This window comes from Mesoplodon mirus, assembly GCF_964341445.2.
Source record: "Mesoplodon mirus genome assembly, chromosome: 5".
Classification (NCBI taxonomy): domain Eukaryota; kingdom Metazoa; phylum Chordata; class Mammalia; order Artiodactyla; family Ziphiidae; genus Mesoplodon; species Mesoplodon mirus.
The window spans coordinates 90,473,618-90,494,338 of NC_138980.1; the positions used below are offsets into that span (position 1 = coordinate 90,473,618).

Below are 20,721 nucleotides of genomic sequence, written 5' to 3' on the forward strand. Positions count from 1 at the left end.
TCCTATACACTAACAAACAACTGAAGGTCAGAAAGAGAAATTAAGGAAACAATCCCATTAACCATTGCATCAGAAAGAATAAAATACCTAGGATAAACCTACCTAAGGAGGTAAAAAACCTGTACTCAGAAAACTATAAGACACTGATGAAAGAAATTGAAGAGGACAGAAACAGCTGCAAAAATATACCATGTACCTGGATTAGAAAAATCAATTACTGTCAAAATCACTATACTACCCAAGGTAATCTACAGACTCAGTGCAATCCCTTTTAAATTCCCAATTTTCTGCAGTTCTAGAACAAAAAGTCTTAAAATTTGTTTGGAAACACAAAAGAACCTGAATAGCCATAGCAATCTTGAGAAAGAAAAATGGAGCTAGTGGAATCAGGCTCCCTGCCATCAGACTATACTACAAAGCTACAGTAATCAAGACAGTACGGTACTGGCACAAAAACAGAAATATAGATCAACAGAACAGGATAGAAAGCCCAGAAATAAACCCACACACCTATGTTCAATTAATCTACAATAAGGAGGCAAGAATATACAACAGAGAAAAGACAGTCTCTTCAATAAGTGGTGCTGGGAAAACTGGACAGCTACATGTAAAAGACTGAAATTAGAACATTCTGTAACACTGTACACAAAAACAAACTCAAAATGGATTAAAGACCTAAATGCAAGACCAAATACCATAAAAGTCTTCCAGGAAAACGTAGAACACTCCTTGACATAAATTGCAGCAATATCTTTTAGGATCCACCTCCTAGAGTAACGAAAATGAAAACAAAATAAACAAATGGGCCTAATTACACTTGAAAGCTTTTTCACAGCAAAGGAAACCAAAAACAAAATGAAAAGACAACACACAGAATGGGAGGAAATATTTGCAAATGATGCGACTGACAAGGTCTTAAACTCCAAAATATACAAACAGCTCATACAACTCAACAACAAAAAACCAATCAAAAAATGGGCAGAAGACCTAAATAGACATTTCTCCAAAGAAGACATACAGATGGCCAGGAGGCACATGAAAAGCTGCTCAACATCACTAAGTATTAGAGAAATGCAAATCAAAACTACAATGAGGTATCACACCAGTCAGAATGGGCATCATCAGAAAATCTACAAACAACAAATGCTGGGGACAGTGTGGAGGAAACGGAACCCTCCTACACTAAAAATAGCTAAAAATAGAGCTATCATAAGATCCAGCAATCCCACTCCTAGGCCTATATCTGGAGAAAACCATGGTTCGAAAGGATACATGCACCCCAATGTTCATTTCAGCACTGTTTACAATAGCCAAGACATGGAAGCAACCTAAATGTCCATCTACAGACGAATGGATAAAGATAATGTGGTACATATATACAATGAAATATTATTCAGCCATAAGAATGAAATAATGCCATTTGCAGGAACATGGATGGACCTAGAGATTCTCAAAGTGAAGTAAGTCAAAGACAAATACCATATGATATCACATACGTGGAATCTAAAAAGATGATACAAATGATTTTTTTTTCTTTGCGGTACGCGGGCCTCCCACTGCTGTGGCCTCTCCCGCTGTGGAGCACAGGCTCCGGACACGCAGGTTCAGCGGCCATGGCTCACGGGCCCAGCCGCTCCGCGGCATGTGGGATCCTCCCGGACTGGGGCACGAACCCGTGTCCCCTGCATCGGCAGGCGGACTCTCAACCACTGCACCACCAGGGAAGCCCTGATACAAATGAATTTATGTACAAAACAGAAACAGACTTACGGACTTCGAAAACAAACTTACGGTTACCAAAGGGGAAAGGTGTGGGAGGGGATAAATTAAGGGTTTGAGATTAACATATACACACTACTATGTATAAAACAGATAAACAACAAGGACCTACTGTATAGCACAGGGAACTCTACTCATTATTTTGTAATAACCTATGTAGGAAAAGAATCTGAAAAAGAATAGATATATGTGTATGTATAACTAAATCACTTTGCTGAACACCTGAAACTAACACAACATTGTAAATCAACTATATACTCCAACATAAAATAAAATGAAAATTTAAACCAAAGAAAGAAAAAACACTAATATTCCCCTTGGAGATACAAGGGTGGTAACTTACTCTTTTTGTCAGTTGAGTGTCCATCATGAAGTTGTGCACGTGCTTTTCTGCTTTGGTAAGTTCCAGCTTCCTTGCGACCACAGCTACCACCAGGGCTGTGCAACCAGCACCCTGAAAACCAGGAGGGAAAAGAACCCCGAAGAGTTATTATTTTTGGTCTCAAGCACATTAAACAATGTTTTGTACTTAAGTACATTACTATAGTTTTTAATCTTCAGATAGTTATCAGTGTCTTCCATCAATATGACAGAAACCGCATGGCCAATACGAACAAGTAACATGCCTTTAGCTTGATGGTAAAAAACTTAAAATAGGTGAACTAAGAACAAATGTGTTTGTATCAAACACATTTTTTTGGGGTTTTTTTTTTTTGCGGTACGCGGGCTTCTCACTGTTGTGGCCTCTCCCGTTGCGGAGCACAGGCTCCGGACGTGCAGGCTCAGCGGCCATGGCTCACAGGCCCAGCCGCTCCGCGGCATGTGGGATCTTCCTGGACCAGGGCACGAACCCATGTCCCCTGCATCGGCAGGCAGACTCTCAACCACTGCGCCACTAGGGAAGCCCTCAAACACATTTTAATCATAAGAAATAAATGGTAAAACAGCAACTTGCTGAACTTTCAGGGACTTAAAAATAGAGCAAATCAGTTATACATGGATATACAAATTAGTGATTAGCATAAATGCACAGAGAGGAAATCATTTTTCTCTAAAAATAATATTCTATAATCTTCTGTGCAGATAAGACCAGCAGGTCTTCAGGACAATCAACTGTGAAAAGCCAGGAATGGAAACTGATGCATTATGTGCACAACTTCAAACGTGTCCACATGCAGAACAGAAAGGATCACAGTGATCTCAATCTGGACAACAGACATACGTGAAGTGCTGAAGGTCAGGGATAACAGCCTTACTATTCCAGAGGTTTACCAGCATGAAGAAAATAATGGGCTACCTTTATTTTGAAAAACTCAACAGTGGTCCTTTTTTGAATTATAGGCTATTGTGCTGATCTCTTAGGAAGAGTCGTGTGACACTGTATGGTGCCCCAGAGATTAAAGCCTTCCTGCTCCATGATCAAGGTGCATGCATTCCAAGTTGTGAGGTATGGGGTCTTCTTTGTTGAAAGACCAGTGACTACATGCAGGGTCAGGAGGCAAGGCTGGGGCACCTACAGGAGGGCCCAGGCAAGGAAGTCCAGATCTCCAGACAGAATCTCAACCTTGGGAGGACCACAGACAATCAAGATTGCCTAGCCGTCTCAGTAGGCAGACAACAATGGGGCACAGGCAGGACCTACAGAAGAGGGCTGCAAACAATGAGACTTTACAATATTTGGGGATCTTTCAACAGACTGGAATCCTTTTAAACTACTTTTAAATAGCATCCCTTTTATGTTAGCTAAGATGGTCAGGATGCTCACTGTATAGCCATCCAAGAGTCTCAAATTTGCACAAGGTAACCTGGTTTCCCTCATTCCCAATAGGTCTAAAAATCATGAGTTATAATAGCAACTCTGCCCCTTAAAAATGTGGTCTACATCTTAAATATCTAAGTTTGAGGGAATGGTTATTACTTGTAGCATTTCCTTAATATATTATGAATATATTTTTATATCTATGATATTTAAAGACAATATGATATTTAAACAAGCAAGTCAGAAACTTGTATACATAATTTGCTCCTAATTTTATTTTTTACAAGGAATTCATATTTGTGAAGCAAAGAAATAAGCCCAGCTGTGAAAAGAGCATCTCTCTCAGTGGTTGGAATACCAGTAAGTTATTTAGTTCTTTGTGCTTTCCTGAAGAGTCCACATTTTCTACAATGAATACATATTACTTATACAAACAAATGCTTACACATTTCAAAAATGACAACAGTTTGTAGTTTAAGAAAACATCTAGCCTAACCTTTACATATCTTTATTAACTTTAAAAAAACTCAACCTAGGAAAATGATCTTTCTTCATACTCACTTTTGTTTTATTAAATAATTAATTATAATCATCTCCATTTGAATTGATAAATGTAATTTAGCCATTCAGTTACTAACCAAAGAAGGAATTTTTGGTCTCACTGAATGAGTTTTTGCAACAAATATGGCAGGAGGGACAAGACTGAGGAGAAAGTGAGAAAATAAATACACTTGCCCTGTCTTGCTACAACTGGATAATTACAATCATAGAAACATGGCCTTATTAGTAAGTTGATACTGTTTAAATATAATATTTCCAGAGGGTTTAATTATCCCCTTCCACCTAGCTCTATGGAGAAATCAGTATCCTCTGGAGAAATCAGTATCCTCAGAAATGAAGTGGTACTGATGATAGGATCAGAGAAAGAAGCCAGAAGGTATTAGACCTACCTGGTTTAACCTTCAGATTTTAGAGATGAGGCAATTAAGGCAGAGTAAGTGATTATTCAATTATGAACTCAGAGTAGCATTGGTATATTTCCCACCCTTTACCTTATCTCATAATACTTTTCTGTATATGTAAGATCACATATATTCTTACTTGTGGTCACTTCCATATTCATGACACAATATGAAGCACTGTATTTCAAAGCAAAACAAATACTCTTAGAGTATGAATGTTTAAAAATTGAGGAATATGGTTAGTTACCAAAATAAGGCAAAACATTATTCTTACTTTATAACTGGTGCAACTTTTAAATCAGTGTTTTTTAAACTTAAATGTGACTAGAATCTTTTAAAGCTCTCCATGTGATTCCAACACAAAGTCACTGCTTTAAGTGAAGGACGATATGAAAAGAAAATGGCAAACTCCATTACTTACTTTCTAATTTAAACACGAGGTAAAGGTTCTCTACCAGAGTCATTTCACTTATGAAGACATTCTGATAAACAAGGAGCATAAAGGAAGAGGACAGAGAGGACAAGGTCAGAAATGTATGGGCTGTGTGATAGCTATCTTGATATTTGGGGCTGTGTATAGACAATGAAAGCAAGTGATTTTTATGGCTGGGTACCAATGAAGGAAAAGAATGGCCTTTGGAAGCATCTACACCTATTATGTTGACTTTCAGACACCTGCCGCAAAATCTAAATAAGTTACAGTATACTGATGAGAGGCTAGCCTGAATTGGTGGATGGGATCAGTGGCCACTCAGGCTAGCCTTCTGTACCTACCCACAGTGTGATGGCATTTGTTTGACAGGAACAGGATCACCTATTGCATGTAGGCTCCCAGGCATTCCTCAGTCAGTGAGCCAAGGGAAAGTCAAGAGCTTTTTAATAAGCAGCAGATATAAAAATCTGAGGGGCTTCTACCACTGGAGAGATAGCTATAAGTGGCAGTTGGCACTATAAGCTGAATATTGTTCTCCTCTGGCAGGAGGCCACTGCTGCAATTCTTCTGGAAAGAAATCAAAATCCCAACAGGAGTGGAAAATCACTGGTATCAAGAGCCTTTGGAAGTTGATTTTTATTTGTGCTTATTCTTGAGTGATATTTTTTCCCACTGCTGGCCCATTTCTTGCTGAGTGTTCTCTAGCTCACCAAAGTCTTGTGTATTAAATGATTACCTCTGTTGTAAACTAGAGAAGCAAGTGAATCTGAAATTAAGTAATTAGTGAAACCATTGTCTATATCCCTCACTCCATGATCCTAACTGTACCCTTTAAATTGTACCCCAAGAGCCACTTAGAAAACTCTTTTTCTTCAAAGTCCATTACTCCTTATATGTAAGTCTTATACCTCCCCAGGTTCTTAATAAATCATAAGAGGTTTTGATATGTATAGAATCGGGTTTCAAAAAAGTAACTTTAAAAAAAAAAACTTTTAGAGTTATGCAAAATGAAGCTGGCTTACCCCTGAAAGGTGCAAGGTAAGTTCCTGCCAACACATTAATTGTTATAGTAATTTAAGTAATGGCATGATGTCATTGTCCACTCAGTGTCTATTTCCTGGACTATTCTGTTTCATAAAATGAATAGAATGAAAGTAAATATGCTTTTACAACATTTTCTCCAAATCTTGTCATGATCACAATGGATATAGAAACAGTTGGGACTAACATATGTTATTCTCTGAAATTAAGATCCCTGCATGCCTTTAACAAGATGAGTCATAGTCTTTTCACCAAAGTCAGAAAATGTATCCTGGTTACTTTTCTCTCATTTCATTTATGTTATTAAGAAAAAGCTAAGCAAATAACTAACTTGCCACTTCAAGATGCTCAGACAACTAAAAACTAAATAAAAAACACAACAAAACATGGTGTTTATGATGTCAATACATTAAAGTCAAAGGTTTAGGTTTTCCTTGGCTAGTTTATCATCTTTCCTTCTAACAAATTAGATGTTGCAAGAGAGAGAGGAGGAGTGGGGGAGAGAGGCCTTGTCCTTAGAAAAGATAAGTAAGTATTAATGCTCGTTGTGCCAGATCAAAGTGAACAGACAAATGACAATCAGAATGCATAAGCTATAGGTGAATCCCAACACCTGGAGAGTCTTAGATGCTGCCAAATTAAAATGCAGTCCCTGCATAGCAAATGAAACAGTAAAAAAAAAAAAAAAAAAAAGACAACCTACAGAATGGGAGAAAATATTTGTAAACAATGCAACCGACAAGGGCTTAATCTCCAAAATATACGAACAGCTCATACAACCCAATATCAAAAAACCAGGGACTTCCCTGGTGACACAGTGGTTAAGAATCCACCTGTCAATGCAGGGGACACAGGTTCAATCTCTGGTCCAGGAAGATCCCACTGGCTGCGAGCAAATAAGCCCGTGCACCACAGCTACTGAGCCTATGCTCTAGAGTTCACAAGCCACAACTACTGAGCCCACTTGCCTACAGCCCATGCTCCGCAACAAGAGAAGCCACCACAATGAGAAGCCCGTGCACTGCAATGAAGAGTAGCCCCCACTTGCTGCAACTAGAGAAAGCCCACGCACAGCAACAAGGACCCAACGCAGCCAAAAAGAAAAAAAGAAAACGACTCAATTGAAAAATGGGCAGAACTCCTAAATAGACATTTCTCCAAAGAAAACATACAGATGACCAAGAGTCACATGAAAAGATGCTCAACATCACTAGTTATTAGAGAAATGCAAATTAAAACTACAATGAGGTATCACCCCACACCAGTCAGAATGGCCAAAAAGTCTACAAATGACAAATGCTGGAGAGGGTGTGAAGAAAAAGGAAGCCTCCTACACTGTTGGTGGTAATGTAAATTGGTACAACCACTACAGAGAAGAGTATGGAGGTTCTTCAAAAAACTAGAATTGCCATATGATCCAGCAATCCCATTCCTGGGCATATATCCAGACAGAACTACATTCAAAAAGATACATGCACCCATATGTTCACAGCAGCACTATTTGCAATAGCCAAGACATGGAAACAACCTAAATGTCCATCGATAGAGGAATGGATAAAGAAGATGTGGTATATATATACAATGGAATATTACTCAGCCATAAAAACGAACGAAATAATGCCATTTGCAGCAACATGGATGCAACTAGAGATTATCATACTAAGTGAAGTCTGACAGAGAAAGAGAAATACCATATGATATCACTATATATGTGGAATCTAAAATATGGCACAAATGAACCTATCTACAAAACAGAAACAGACTCACAGACATAGACATCAGACTTGTGATTGCCAAGGGGGAGGTGGGGAGGGAGAGGGATGGACTGGGAGTTTGAGTTTAGTAGATATAAACTGTTACATTTAGAATGGATAAACAACCAGGTCCCTACTGTATAGTACAGGGAACTATATTCAATAACCTGTGATAAACCATAATGAAAAAGAATATGAAAAAGAATGTATATATGTGTATAACTGAGTGACTGTTGTACAGCAGAAATTAGCACAATGTTGTAAATCAACTCTACTTCAATAAAAAAGTAAATTAAGATGTAGTGCCTTTCTCTGTTGTATTCTTCTCTAATATAGCACATACACTGAAAGCCATGTCGGTCCCTAGTATGTAAAAGAAGTTCAAGCAGCTCGTTTTCCCCAAGATCATTTACCACACAGTGTTTGAAAAATTCAGAGAAGTGACATATTTTTACTTTAGATCACTGGTGATGTTGATCCTACTAACACTTCTAAGAATGATTTTGAAACACCACTTTGGGATCAAGCTTTAATAACTTAACACACAAGCCTATGGAGAGGGAAATTCCTTTAATAGCACACCAGGGAAAGGTTTTGATTCTTTCCTTATTTAAAAAGGCATCTACCAAAGATTCAACATAATAATAATAAAATTTATAATTTTTTTTGAAATTCCAGAATACTCACCATCACAGAGAAGAGCTCTGCTAAAAATTGCTAAAGTTCAAATTATTCCAGTGTTAAATTAATTATCCTCCTGGGTCTTACAATAGCTCCTAAAAGGTCAAACTTTAGTTTGATAGCTGATTGATTGCCTATCACTAATGAAAATTTCTTAACATATTTTGAAAAATCATGCTTTCTACTGAAAATGCACCTGTTAATAAAATAGCTGAAAGATTAACTTGCATTTTAAAATATTAACTTGTTCTTCAAAGGGAAGGTAAAATGAGTACTTGAAAACATTACCCATGTTTTTGTCCCTGGGGTTGACTGATTCAATATCCTAGAACAATAAATACATTTTTTAGTGCACTTGCCTGACAATTATTCTTTCATAACAATACATAAAACAAGCATTTCTGGCAAGTAAGAAAGATTCTATAAACCATTTAGCTTCAGTATAATATCCCACTGGAGTTTTACAAGATCTCTTTAGGTTATGAAAATAAACAACATTCAAGATAACTTTGAAGATAAAGTCCCTCTGAGTGCCTTCAAATGCAGTTGGCCCTTGAACAAGGAGGGGATTAGGGATGCCCACCCTCCTTGTTGAAAATCTGAGTATAACTTATAGTGGGCCCTCCATAGTTGTGAATTCAATCAACCACAGATTGTGTAGTACTACAGTATTTACTACTGAAAAATATCTGCAATAAGTGGATCCAGGCAGTTCAAACTGGTGTTGTTCAAGGGTCAACTGTATTGTTGATAGAAGGGCAGAGGTCAGTTAAAATGTTCTCATCCTAAGGAAGAGGGAAGAAGGTGTGTGTGGGTTTTTGAGTTCAGTGATAAAACCTGGGCTTAGGAACCCCAACTCTCCTTTAGAGTCATTTGCTTGTTTAGCTCCTTCTTGTGTGCTTTGGTGGCTGGAAAGAAGGAAGTGGTACATAAAACGGGTCATCAACAATGAGTCATCCTCAGGTTTAAATCTCCTTATTAGCAATGGCGCCAATGTGAACGCACGTATTTCAGAGACAGGAAGGGCAGTCTGCCAATTCAAAGTGCTGATAGTTTAGAAACTGTAGGTGGAAGTGTAGAGACAATGAGTTGAATACTAGAAGGTCACAACAACTTTCAGCTATACTTGCCTGTACCTGGAAAAAAGCAACTGTCTTATTTCTTAAGAAATTTTCTTGGGGAGAAGTGAAGGTCTGCTTAGGGCAATGGTGGGGAATTTAGCTTTAGGACTGAAAAGGCCCATCATCCCCTCCAGCTGCTCTGCACAAAACAGAAACTATGGTAAGTATTTAAAGATACGCTCTCTACAATGAGGCTTGATTTGATGAGATTCGATGAACATGTCAGAAAGTACCAAAAAACAAAAAGTAAGGTAAAAACCTCTTCAAAGTTATTATTTGATATTAAACACCTCATATCAAATTGCACAAGACATATAAAAGATCCTGGGATTTTTTTTTTCCTTATTCACACATGCAACACCAAGGAATGGCTCTAGTCTAGTTTTTCAGGACTCCTACTTCTACTGGCAGGGTAAAAGTAATCCTTAAATGCAAAGACAGGAAGTAGCAGGAATATAATCATACTTTAGGTTTAGCCTTCTTTAATACCAGTCATTCTATTACTATAAGCTCTGGCTAATTTATGGCTCTCTTTTGGAATATCTTCTGATTGAATTAACACGGTAGTGTTACTACCCTTCAGGGTGAAAACTACTGAACTCTGACAATTGACTGAGATGCCATGTGACCTTAAATCAAGACTCTTTGATACCTGGTAAATTTGATGATGACAATTATGAAGTGTTCTTATCCTAATGTGGTGTAAAAAAGTGATTACTGTTCTTTTTTTTTTTTTTGCTCCCTGAATAAAATTTAAAAAATTAACTGGTGTGATTTTTAAATTGTTACAAAGTGGAAAACCTTTATGCATTGCTTTTGTTTATACAGAATTACTGATGGGATGGAAGAAGCTTAAATTGCTCAGATCTGAAGTCACCTCACTTTTGTGGAGGAATACATAGTGGACTTGTTGAAATCTAGGGTTTACAGGTCACTATCAGTAGAGGACCACTTATCAGATAATAACCAGTATCCCTAGGACTGTGCAGATATTGCTCCATATTTAAAAATAATTTATGCCAAAAAATGCAGTCATCCATACTCTAAATAGTTAAAGGGCCAACAGGAGATGCCATAATTTTACAAAAGTAGAGAAGAAAAAATTAGAAATGAATGACTTTCATTTTAATATAAGACAAGAGATACTCTTACCAATGAGGCTGTATTCTACTCTTGAAACAAACATATATACCCATAGGTAAGGAAAAATGATAGCATTCAGCTTGTGTTGTATTTTTATGTACAGATATAAAATGGTAGATAGGGTAACTTTTTAAATGCTAAGCAAATCAATTACTTTATTATAAAGTTGGAGATACTGAGAAACTAGCTGAGATACTGACAAAAAGCTAAGACACCATGATGTAACACTGTTATTTGCCTGCCTTCAACCAAAAGGATAAAGCCATTTAAACTTCATCCCAGAGTTTATCGTGACATCCAGAACAATAAATCCTCAGCACCTCCTCAAAAAGTTGAAGGATAGGGGATCGGAATCAAGGTGGTGGAGTAGTAGGACATGGAACTCACCTCTTCCCACAAATACATCAAGAATACATGTACAAATGGAACATTTCTCACAGAACACCTACTGAACACTAGCAGAAGACCTCAAACATCTGAAAGGACAAGAAAGATCTCCAAGTAATGGGGTAGGATGAAAGGGGCTGTGCAATTTAGGAAGCGGAGCTGAAATCTTTGCCCACGGCTGTGCAAACCGCAGATTCACACCTCCGCATCTGGCTTTGTAAATGCAGTGCCTGTGGAACATCTGAATGGACAACTGGTGCTCCCACGGCTGGGACGGGTCTGGCCTTAGCAGCTGTGGGCTTTGTGGGCATGTACACATGGGGGCTGGGCTGGGCCAGGGTCTGAGATGCCTCCATAGCTCCCACAGTGGGTCCAGGTGTGTGACAACTGCAGTCCTGGGACCTGACTTTAGCGGACCTGTGCTGGTGGCTTTGTGAAAAACAAAGACTGAGAAGCACCAGGGCTGATAGTCAGCATACCCATGGTTACAGAGGGGCCAAGGGCAGTACTAACAACAGTGTGCTTTGTGAGCCTGCACAATGGATGAAAGGTGACATAGCAGAGTACACTCACAGGTGAACAGACCCAGTGGAGGAATACTCAGTGGCTTCTCTCCCCGTGGGAGCACTCCAATCCCGCCTACCTCACACTGCATATCAGAAATGCAGCTCAGAAACAGAGCTAGGGGCTTCTACTCCAACAACTAGGGAGCAGACCCTGCCCTGGACAGGTCAGTGACAGCCACAGAGCAAAGAGGAGGCCCTGTTCAATATCCAGTGCAGGCTCTGGTCACCACAACGTCAGTCACACCTCCTATCAAGGGGATAATGGCCAGAATACACTGAGGAAAGAGGTGGCAGGCATCCATACTCAAAACAGCCTTGACACCGAAAAATACTAATGAGTTTACATGCAGGCTACACAGGGACGTTCCCACATAAAAATAGTCCTCCAAGACCACAGTAGATAATTGTTCTTCCTAAACTCATAGAGCAACAGAAATATAAGTAAAATGAAAGCAGAGAAACCACTCCCAATTAAAAGGTCGAGATAATTCCCCTGAAAGAACAAACAATGAAACAAATCTCTTCAGTCTAATAGTCATCGAGTTCAAAAAGGAGATAATGAAAAATTTGAAGGAATTAAGAAAGTCTATTGACAGAAATGCAGATTACTGTAAAAAGGAACTAGAAACTATAAGGAGGAGCCAAGAAAATTTAGAGAATTCATTTGAAGAAACAAAAGCTGAACTAAAGGCTATGAATAGCAGAATGAATAATGCAGAAGAATAAATTAGTGATCTAGAAGATAGAATAATGGAAATCACCCAATCAGGACAGCAGACAGAAACCCAAATGAAAACAGAAAGAAAGCAGTATCGGAGACCTATGGGATAACATAAAGCATGCCAATCTACACATAATAGAGATCCCAGAAAGAGAACAGAGAATTGAAAATGTATTTGAAGAAATTATGGCTGAAAACTTCCCAAAACTATAGAAGGAAACAGATATCCAGATACAGGAAGCACAGAGGGTCCTGAACAAGATAAACCCAAATAGACCTACACCAAGACATATTATAATTAAAATGGCAAAAGTTAAAGAGGATTCTAAAGGCAGCAAGAGAAAAACAAAGAATTAATTGCAAGGCAACCCCCATAAGGCTATTAGCAGATTTCTCTACAGAAATGATGCAGGCCAGAAGGGAGTAACAAAATATATTTAAAGTCCTAAAAGGGAAAAATCTGCAACCTAGGATACTCTACCCAGCAAGATTATCATTTAGAATAGAGGGAGAAATAAAGAATTTTTTATTTCTAAATTTATTTCTAAAAACTAAAATTTTATTTCTAAATTTATTTCTAAAAACTAAAAGAATACAGCAATACTAAACCTACCCTAAAGAAAATATGGAAAGGTCTTCTCTAAATAGAAAAGTAGCAAGAATCTGTAGAAAAGAGAAAATCACAATTGGAAAGTAAATCACTTAAATAAGACAGTACACAGATTAAAAAAAATCAAAAAAATTATGTGAAAGCAATAACCACAATGAACAGAAAAAGGATGAAAATGAAGATGCAAAATAGGACATCAAAATCATAAAATGTGGGGGAAGAGAATAAGAAAATGTAGGGTTTTTTTTTCTAGAATGTGTTTGAGCCTATATGACTACCAGTATAAAGCAGGTAGATATAGGAAGGGGTTATCATACTTAACAAACACAGCAACCACAAGTCAAAAACATACAATAGATTCACAAAAACCAAAAAGAAGAGAACATAAGCATAATACAAAAGAAAATCATTAAACTACAAAAGGAAAAACAAAAAGAAAAAGGGACAAAGAAGAAATATAAAATCAATGGAAAAACAAGGTTAAAATGGCAATAAATACATATCTATCAATAATTACCTTAAATGTCAATGGACTAAATGCTCCAATCAAAAGACACAGAGTGGCAGACTGGATAGAAAAACAAGATCCTACAATATGCTGCCTACAAGAGACACACTTAAGGGCAAAGCACAGATAAATTAAAAGTGAGGGGATGGAAAAAGATATTTCATGCAAATGGAAAGGACAAGAAAGTGGGGGGAGTCACAATGCTTATATCAGACAAAATAGACTTTAAAAAAAAGGCTATAAAGAAACATAAAGAAGGAAACTATATAATGATATAAGGATCAATACAAGGAGAGAATATTACACTTGTCAATATATATGCACCCAATATATGTACACCCGAATACATAAAACAAATACTAACAGACATAAAGGGAGACATTGACGGGAATACAATAATAGTAGGACACTTTAACACCCCACTCACATCAAAAGGTAGATCTTCAAGAGAGAAAATCAATAAGGCAACAGAGATCTTAAATGATACAACATAACAGTTAGACTTAATTAGGACATTACATCCAAAAAAACCAGAATACACATTCTTTACAAGTACACATGGAACATTCTCTAGGATTGACCACATATTTGGGCACAAAACAAGCCTCAACAAATTGAAGAGTATAGAAATTATTTCAAGCATCTTTTCTGACCATAATGGCATGAAACTAGAAATCAACCACAGAAAAGAAACGAGGAAAGAAACAATTACATGGAGACTAAACAACATGCTACTATAAAACCAATGGGTCAATGATGAAATCAAAGAAGAAATTAAAAAATACCTTGAGGCAAATGACAATGAAAACACAACCATACAAAATCTATGGCATGCAGCAAAGGGAATTCTTAGAGGGAAGTTCATAGTAATACAGGCCTTCCTTAAGAAACAAGAAAAATCTCAAACAATCTAACTCATCTAAAAGAATTATAAGAAGAATAATAAACAAAACCTAAAGTCAGCAGAAGGAAGGAGATAATAAAGATCAGCAAGGAAGTAAATAAAATAGAGATTAAAAAACAATAGAAAAAAATAATAAAACCAAGAGCTTGTTCTTTGAAAGGGTAAGCAAAATTTACAAACCTCTGGCTAGGCTCACCATGAAGAAAGAGAGATGACCCAAATAAATAAATAAAATACAAAACCAAAGAGGAGAAATCACAACAGATACAGTAGAAATACAAAAAAAACATGAGAATACTATGAACAATTATATGCCAACAAATCTGACAACCTCAAAAAACTGAACAACTTTCTAGAAACATACAGCCCACCAAAACTGAATCAAGAAGAAATAGATAACTTGAACAGACAAATTGCTAGAAATGAAATCGAATCAGTAATAACTACAAACAAAAGTCCAGGACCAGATGGCTTCACTGGGAAATTTTACCAAACATACAAAGAAAAGCTTATACTGATTCCTCTCAAACTCTTCCAAAAGACTGAAGATGAAGGAGTACTCCCAAAGACATTCTATGAAGCCACGATCACCCTGACGCCAAAACCAGACAAAGACACTAACAACAAAGAAAATTACAGGCCAATATCTTTGATGAATATAGATGCAAAAATTCTGAACAAAATATTAGCAAAGTGAATCCAACAGCACATAAGAATGTCATACATCACGACCAAGTGGGATTCATCCCAGGTTCACAAGGATGGTTCAACACACACAAATCAATCAATGTGATACACCACATCAACAAAAGAAAAGGCAAAAACCACATGATCATCTCAACAAATGCAGAAAAAACATTTGATAAAATTCAACATCTATTCATGATAAAAACCCTTATGAAAGTGGGTATAGAGGGAACATATCTCAACATAAAAGCTATTTATGACAAACTCACAGCCAGTATAATACACAATGGTGAAAAGCTGAAAGCCTTCCTGCTAAAATCTGGAACAAGACAAGGATGCCCACTCTCACCACTTCTCTTCAACAATGTAGTGGAAGTCCTAGCCACAGCAATCAGACAAGAAAAAGAAATAAAAGTTATTCAGTTTTGAAGGGAAGAGGTAAAATTGTCATTATGCAGATAACATGACAATATATATAGAAAACCCTAAAGACTCCACACAAAACCTACTAAAACTGATAAACTAATTCAGCAAGGTAGCAGGATACAAGTTTAACATACAGAAATTGGTTGCATTTCTTTACACTAATAATGAAATATAAGAAAGGGAATGCAAACTAACAACCCCTTTTAAAATTGCACCAAAAAAATACTTAGGAATAAATCTCACCAAGGACATGAAAGACTTATATGCTGAGAACTACACAGCATTAATACAGGAAATTAAAGATGATTCAAGGAAATGGAAAGCTATCCCATGCTCTTGGATTGAAAGAATTAATACTATTAAAATAAGCATACTTCCCAAAGCAATCTACAGATTCAGTGTGATCCCTATTAAATTACCCATGACATTTTTCACAGAAATAGAACAAATAATTCTAAAATTTATATGGAACCATAAAAGACCCAGAATTGCCAAAGCAATCCTGAGGAAAAAGAACAAAGCTGGAGGCATAAACCTCCCAGACTTAAGACGATACTACAAGGCTATAGTAATCAAAACAGCAAGGTATTGGCACAAAAACAGACATACAGATAAATGGAACATAATAGAGAGCCCAGAAATAAACCTGCACACCTATAAATGATTAATCTTGAACAAAGGAGGCAAGAATATACAATGGAGAAAAGAAAGTCTCTTCAGCAAGTGGTGTTGTGAAAGTTGGACAGCCCCATGTAAATCAATGAAGTTAGGACCCACCCTCACACCGTACACAAAAATAAACTCAAAATGGCTCAAAGACCTAAAATATAAGACAAGACACCATAAAACTCCTAGAAGAGAACATAGGCAAAACATTCTCTGACATAAATTGTACCAATGTTTTCTTGGGTCAGCCTTCCAAGGCAAAAGAAATAAAAACAAAAATAAGCAAATGGACCTAATCAAACTTACAAGCCATTGCACAGCAAAGGAAACTATAAACAAAATGAAAAAACCTACGGAATGGGGGAAAATATTTGAAAATGATGTGACCAACAAGGGCTTAATCTCCAAAATATACAAACAGCTCATACAACTCAACAACAAAAAAACCTAGAGACTGGGAGAAAATATTTGCAAATGATGCAACTGATAAGGGCTTAATTTCCAAACTATACAAACAGCCCATACAACTCAATAACAAAAAAACAACCCAATCAAAAAATAGGCAGAAGACCTAAATAGACATTTCTCCAAAGAAGACATACAGATGGCCAATAGGCACATGATAAAGATGCTCAACATCACTAATTATTAGAGAAATGCAAATCAAAGCTACAATGAGGTACCACCTCACACTGGTCAGAATGGCCATTATTAAAAAGTCTACAAATAACAAATGCTGCAGAGGGTATGGAGAAAAGGGAACCCTCCTACATTGTTGGTGGGAATGTAAGTTGGTGCAGCCACTATGGAAAACAGTATGGAAGTTCCTCAGAAAACTAAAAGTAGAGTTGCCATATGATCCAGCAATCCAACTCCTGGGCATATATCCAGACAAAACTATAATTCAAAAAGATACATGCACCCCTATGTTCATAGCAGCACTATTTACAATAGCCAAGACATGGAAACAACCTAAATGTCCATCAACAGATGAATGGATAAAGAAGATGTGGTATATCTATATATATACATACACACACACACACACACACACACACACACAATGGAATATTACTAAGCCATAAAGAATGAAATAATGCCATTTGCAGCAACATGGATGGACCTAGAGATTATCATACTAAGCAAAGTGAGTCAGAAAGAAAAAGATAAGTACCATATGATATCACATGTGGAATCTAAGATACCACACAAATCAACATATCTACAAAACAAAAACTGACTCACAGACATAGAGAACAAACTTTTGGTTGCCAAGGGGGGTGGGATAGGGGAGGGAAGAATTGGGAGTTTGGGATTAGTAGAGGCAAACTATTATATATAGGATTGGTAAACAACAAGATTCTACTGTATAACATAGGGAACTATACTATAGTCAATATCCTGTGACAAACCATAAAGGAAAAAGAATATGAAAAAGAATATATATTATGTGTAACTGAGTCACTGTGCTGTACAGAAGAAATTAATACAACAGTGTAAAACAACTATATTTCAGTAACATTTTTTTAAAAAGAGGAAGGATAGAAGAATAAGGAAAAAGTAAGTAATTGCAACTGTAATAGTTTTCTCTTGAAGGGTAATGAGGGACCTTGTCTATTAGGCAATCCTATGATCTTAGGTTTTTAAAATAATACCCAGGGGAAAGGAAGAGATCTTTGTCTCTTAAGCTCTAAAATATTAGTTAGGTCTTGGTAAAAGAAAAATTTCTACTTGACTTGTTTGATCTATCACAATGGAATTCTTGTTCAGGCATTTCAGTGTAAAAAGTCCACTTGTTTTAGTATTTTCATAATCATCTATGTATAGCATTGTAAACACAGCCTAAAACTCGTTTAAAAAGCTTTGCATGATTGTCTTGGATTTACAATTTACATTTCAGGCAAGGAGAAGTTATTTTTTGATAAGACCATTTGTTTCTCTCTTAGAAATATTCTGGAAAACTCTCTCTCCTCATGGTTTAACAATATATTTCTGCCAAGACCATGGCAGAAATGTCCTAAATCTTAATGTCCTTGGCTCCCAAAAATATAACTCATGACATAAATTAAGCTATTTAAAAATTTTAAATTACATTTTAATTTTGAGTTTTTACCAATGAAATGTGAACATCTAAGATGATCATATGAAATAATTCATTAGCTTTATGAAGAAATAATGCAGTGCTAATTTCTTTATGTCTACATTTTTGAAATAGGAAAGCTTTGTAGGTATTAGCATTCAGATCAACTGTATTTTACTTCAAAGTGAAAAAAAACACATAAAGGTATAAATTCTATCAAAATTTCCTAAACACAAGAACAAGAAAATTGAAATATAAAAGAACACAAAGAATCATAGTACTTCAGAGACAATACACAAGATGATTCAGGGATGGCCCTGTGCTCTCCCAGGAGTATTGTGAATTGCGTTTCTTTTTCACAATTTATTAAAGGCCAGAGAAACACAGAGAGATGACTCATGAGAAATGTGACAATGTGTATTTTACCTAAACATGCATTGCAAAAGTCCCAGGGAGAATAGGCCGGAAAAAGAAAGAAAAAAAAAAAAAAAGGAAAAAGAAAAAAAAGCCTGAAATTTAAAAAAAGTCATATCTAGCTTAGACAATCCCAAAGTAACAAACTGGTATTTAAACTTCCTGATATCAAAAGCAAAAAAAAAAAAAAAAAAAAAAAAAAATTGTCTGACAAAAGAGAAACACAATTCATCTAAAGGAAACTAACCTTTTATATAGACTCTGAAAAAAACTTATGTTTTAGGAAACTATATTTGTCAGCCACTCTCTGTAATAGTTTCTAGGTAACTGCAATACATAGGCTCTTCATCCCCAGGAAATTTACATGGGATATAACCAATTCCCAGAAGCTCACCCCCAGAAGGCTACTCTGTGGCCTGACTCTGTGGGAATTTATTTGGCCGATGGATAGAGACAATGCAACTCTACACAGTACTTCAATTAGGCTAGTCAAAGAGCACTCAATTTCTCTATATGCAAGTAAACAATTTTTGATCGGGTCAATTGTCTGTTCCTTAAGAGTGAGATGGAATGGAGCTCCTCAGCCTAAGGACAGAGGGACTGTTTTCACCATGAGCTTAGAGGACAGCAGTGAAGTCACTGTAAATTTCACTGCATATAACATTTTTGTGTCCATATAGATTAAAAGTGGCTTATAAAATATTTTCTAAAAATAAAATAAGATCACCAGTGACACCTAAGCAAGGAAGTAGTTCAATTAACTAAATATAAAATTTGTGCTGTCAGATGAGATTTTGCAGGAGCTGTTCTTGAGACATTAGGGACAGAGAAAAAAATGAAGGAAAGATAAAAGTACTACAAGATCCAGGCAAGGTTAACCTCAAACTTGGCTCTGATCCGTGGCAAATGAAGAGGTTTGCATAAACCCTGAGTCATACCTGATTCAAGAATAAAAGGGGGGTATCTTGCCAAAAAGCAAAACCAAGGAAATTGTTTCTAAGAAGCATAAGGGGAAAGACTCTGCAATTACCAGTTCTGTGTTTATAAATAGCATCATTCATGTCCCTTGTGGGCTTATTACGGCCCTCCAAAAATACATCCATGCAAATTTTATTTCCCAAAGCATTATACTATATAATAAAATGCTATCTTTTGAGGAAAAAGGAAGTGATCCAAGAGTAAACATAAAGGACCAACCAATTTTAATGAAAAAAAAATCACTAATCACTGTACTTTTCTTTTACAAGCAAACAATGTTAAATTATGACCCCAAATTATATTTTCCACGAATGGTCATCTTGTTACTACTGTAACCTTAAAATTAGCCCTCAGGTTTTATTTTCGCATCTAGCTATTCAGTGCTACTAAGTGGGAGAAGAATGTTCCCACTCTATGTATGTCATGGGCACTCAGTCCTTCCAGCTAGTTCTGACTCTTGGAACAATCTTCCTAGGCAGCTGCTACAAGGGTACACGCTGCCCTGGCCACCATTCAAAGGCCCTTGCATGGGGAGCCTGTTCCTCTCCTGCCAACTTGTGGGTGGACACAATGAAGGCGTTGGGCAGAGATGCCTAACTTCAGACATTCTGGGAATTTCCTGACTAAGGAGCTTCCAGTACTAGTTCACATCCTTCTGTAGGCAGGAACCAAACAAGTATCAGGATAATGCTCTTTGCTGTAATCCAATGATAAAAAGAAGATAAGGAATGGAGAGAACCTAGGTCACTAAAAGTGGTGCATCTGGCTTAGACATTTCAAAGTTCACACCACATTATAATCAATTTTAGACAATTTGCTAGCCTTTCATTTTCAGACATCTAAAACAAATGGTACACACCAGCCCTGGCCACGTCATAGTGTGTAAGGGGCAAGGAACATGTCTGAGCCTGCTAGGTGTCCCAGAAGAGTGACACATCACCACAGGCAGCAAACCTCACTCAAGAGGTCCCCAAGATCTGGCCTCCCACCCCCAGCCTCATGCCACTTTTCCTCTTTACTCTGTACACTCCTGGCCTGGTGGCCTTACATCAATGTACCAAGCTCCTCCTTGCCTCACTCTCTTCAAATAAACTATTTCCT

At 36.9% G+C, this 20,721-nt stretch overlaps 1 protein-coding gene across 1 annotated transcript in view; it reads right to left on the bottom strand.

Moving 5' to 3' along the window:
- Positions 1 to 20,721, bottom strand: part of KCNN2 (potassium calcium-activated channel subfamily N member 2) — a 177,802-nt gene that overhangs the window by 23,610 nt on the left and 133,471 nt on the right. The window contains exon 5 of the mRNA XM_082621883.1: positions 2,123 to 2,233. Coding sequence (XP_082478009.1) covers positions 2,123 to 2,233 — 111 coding nt within the window. The remainder of the gene's footprint in view (positions 1 to 2,122; positions 2,234 to 20,721) is intronic.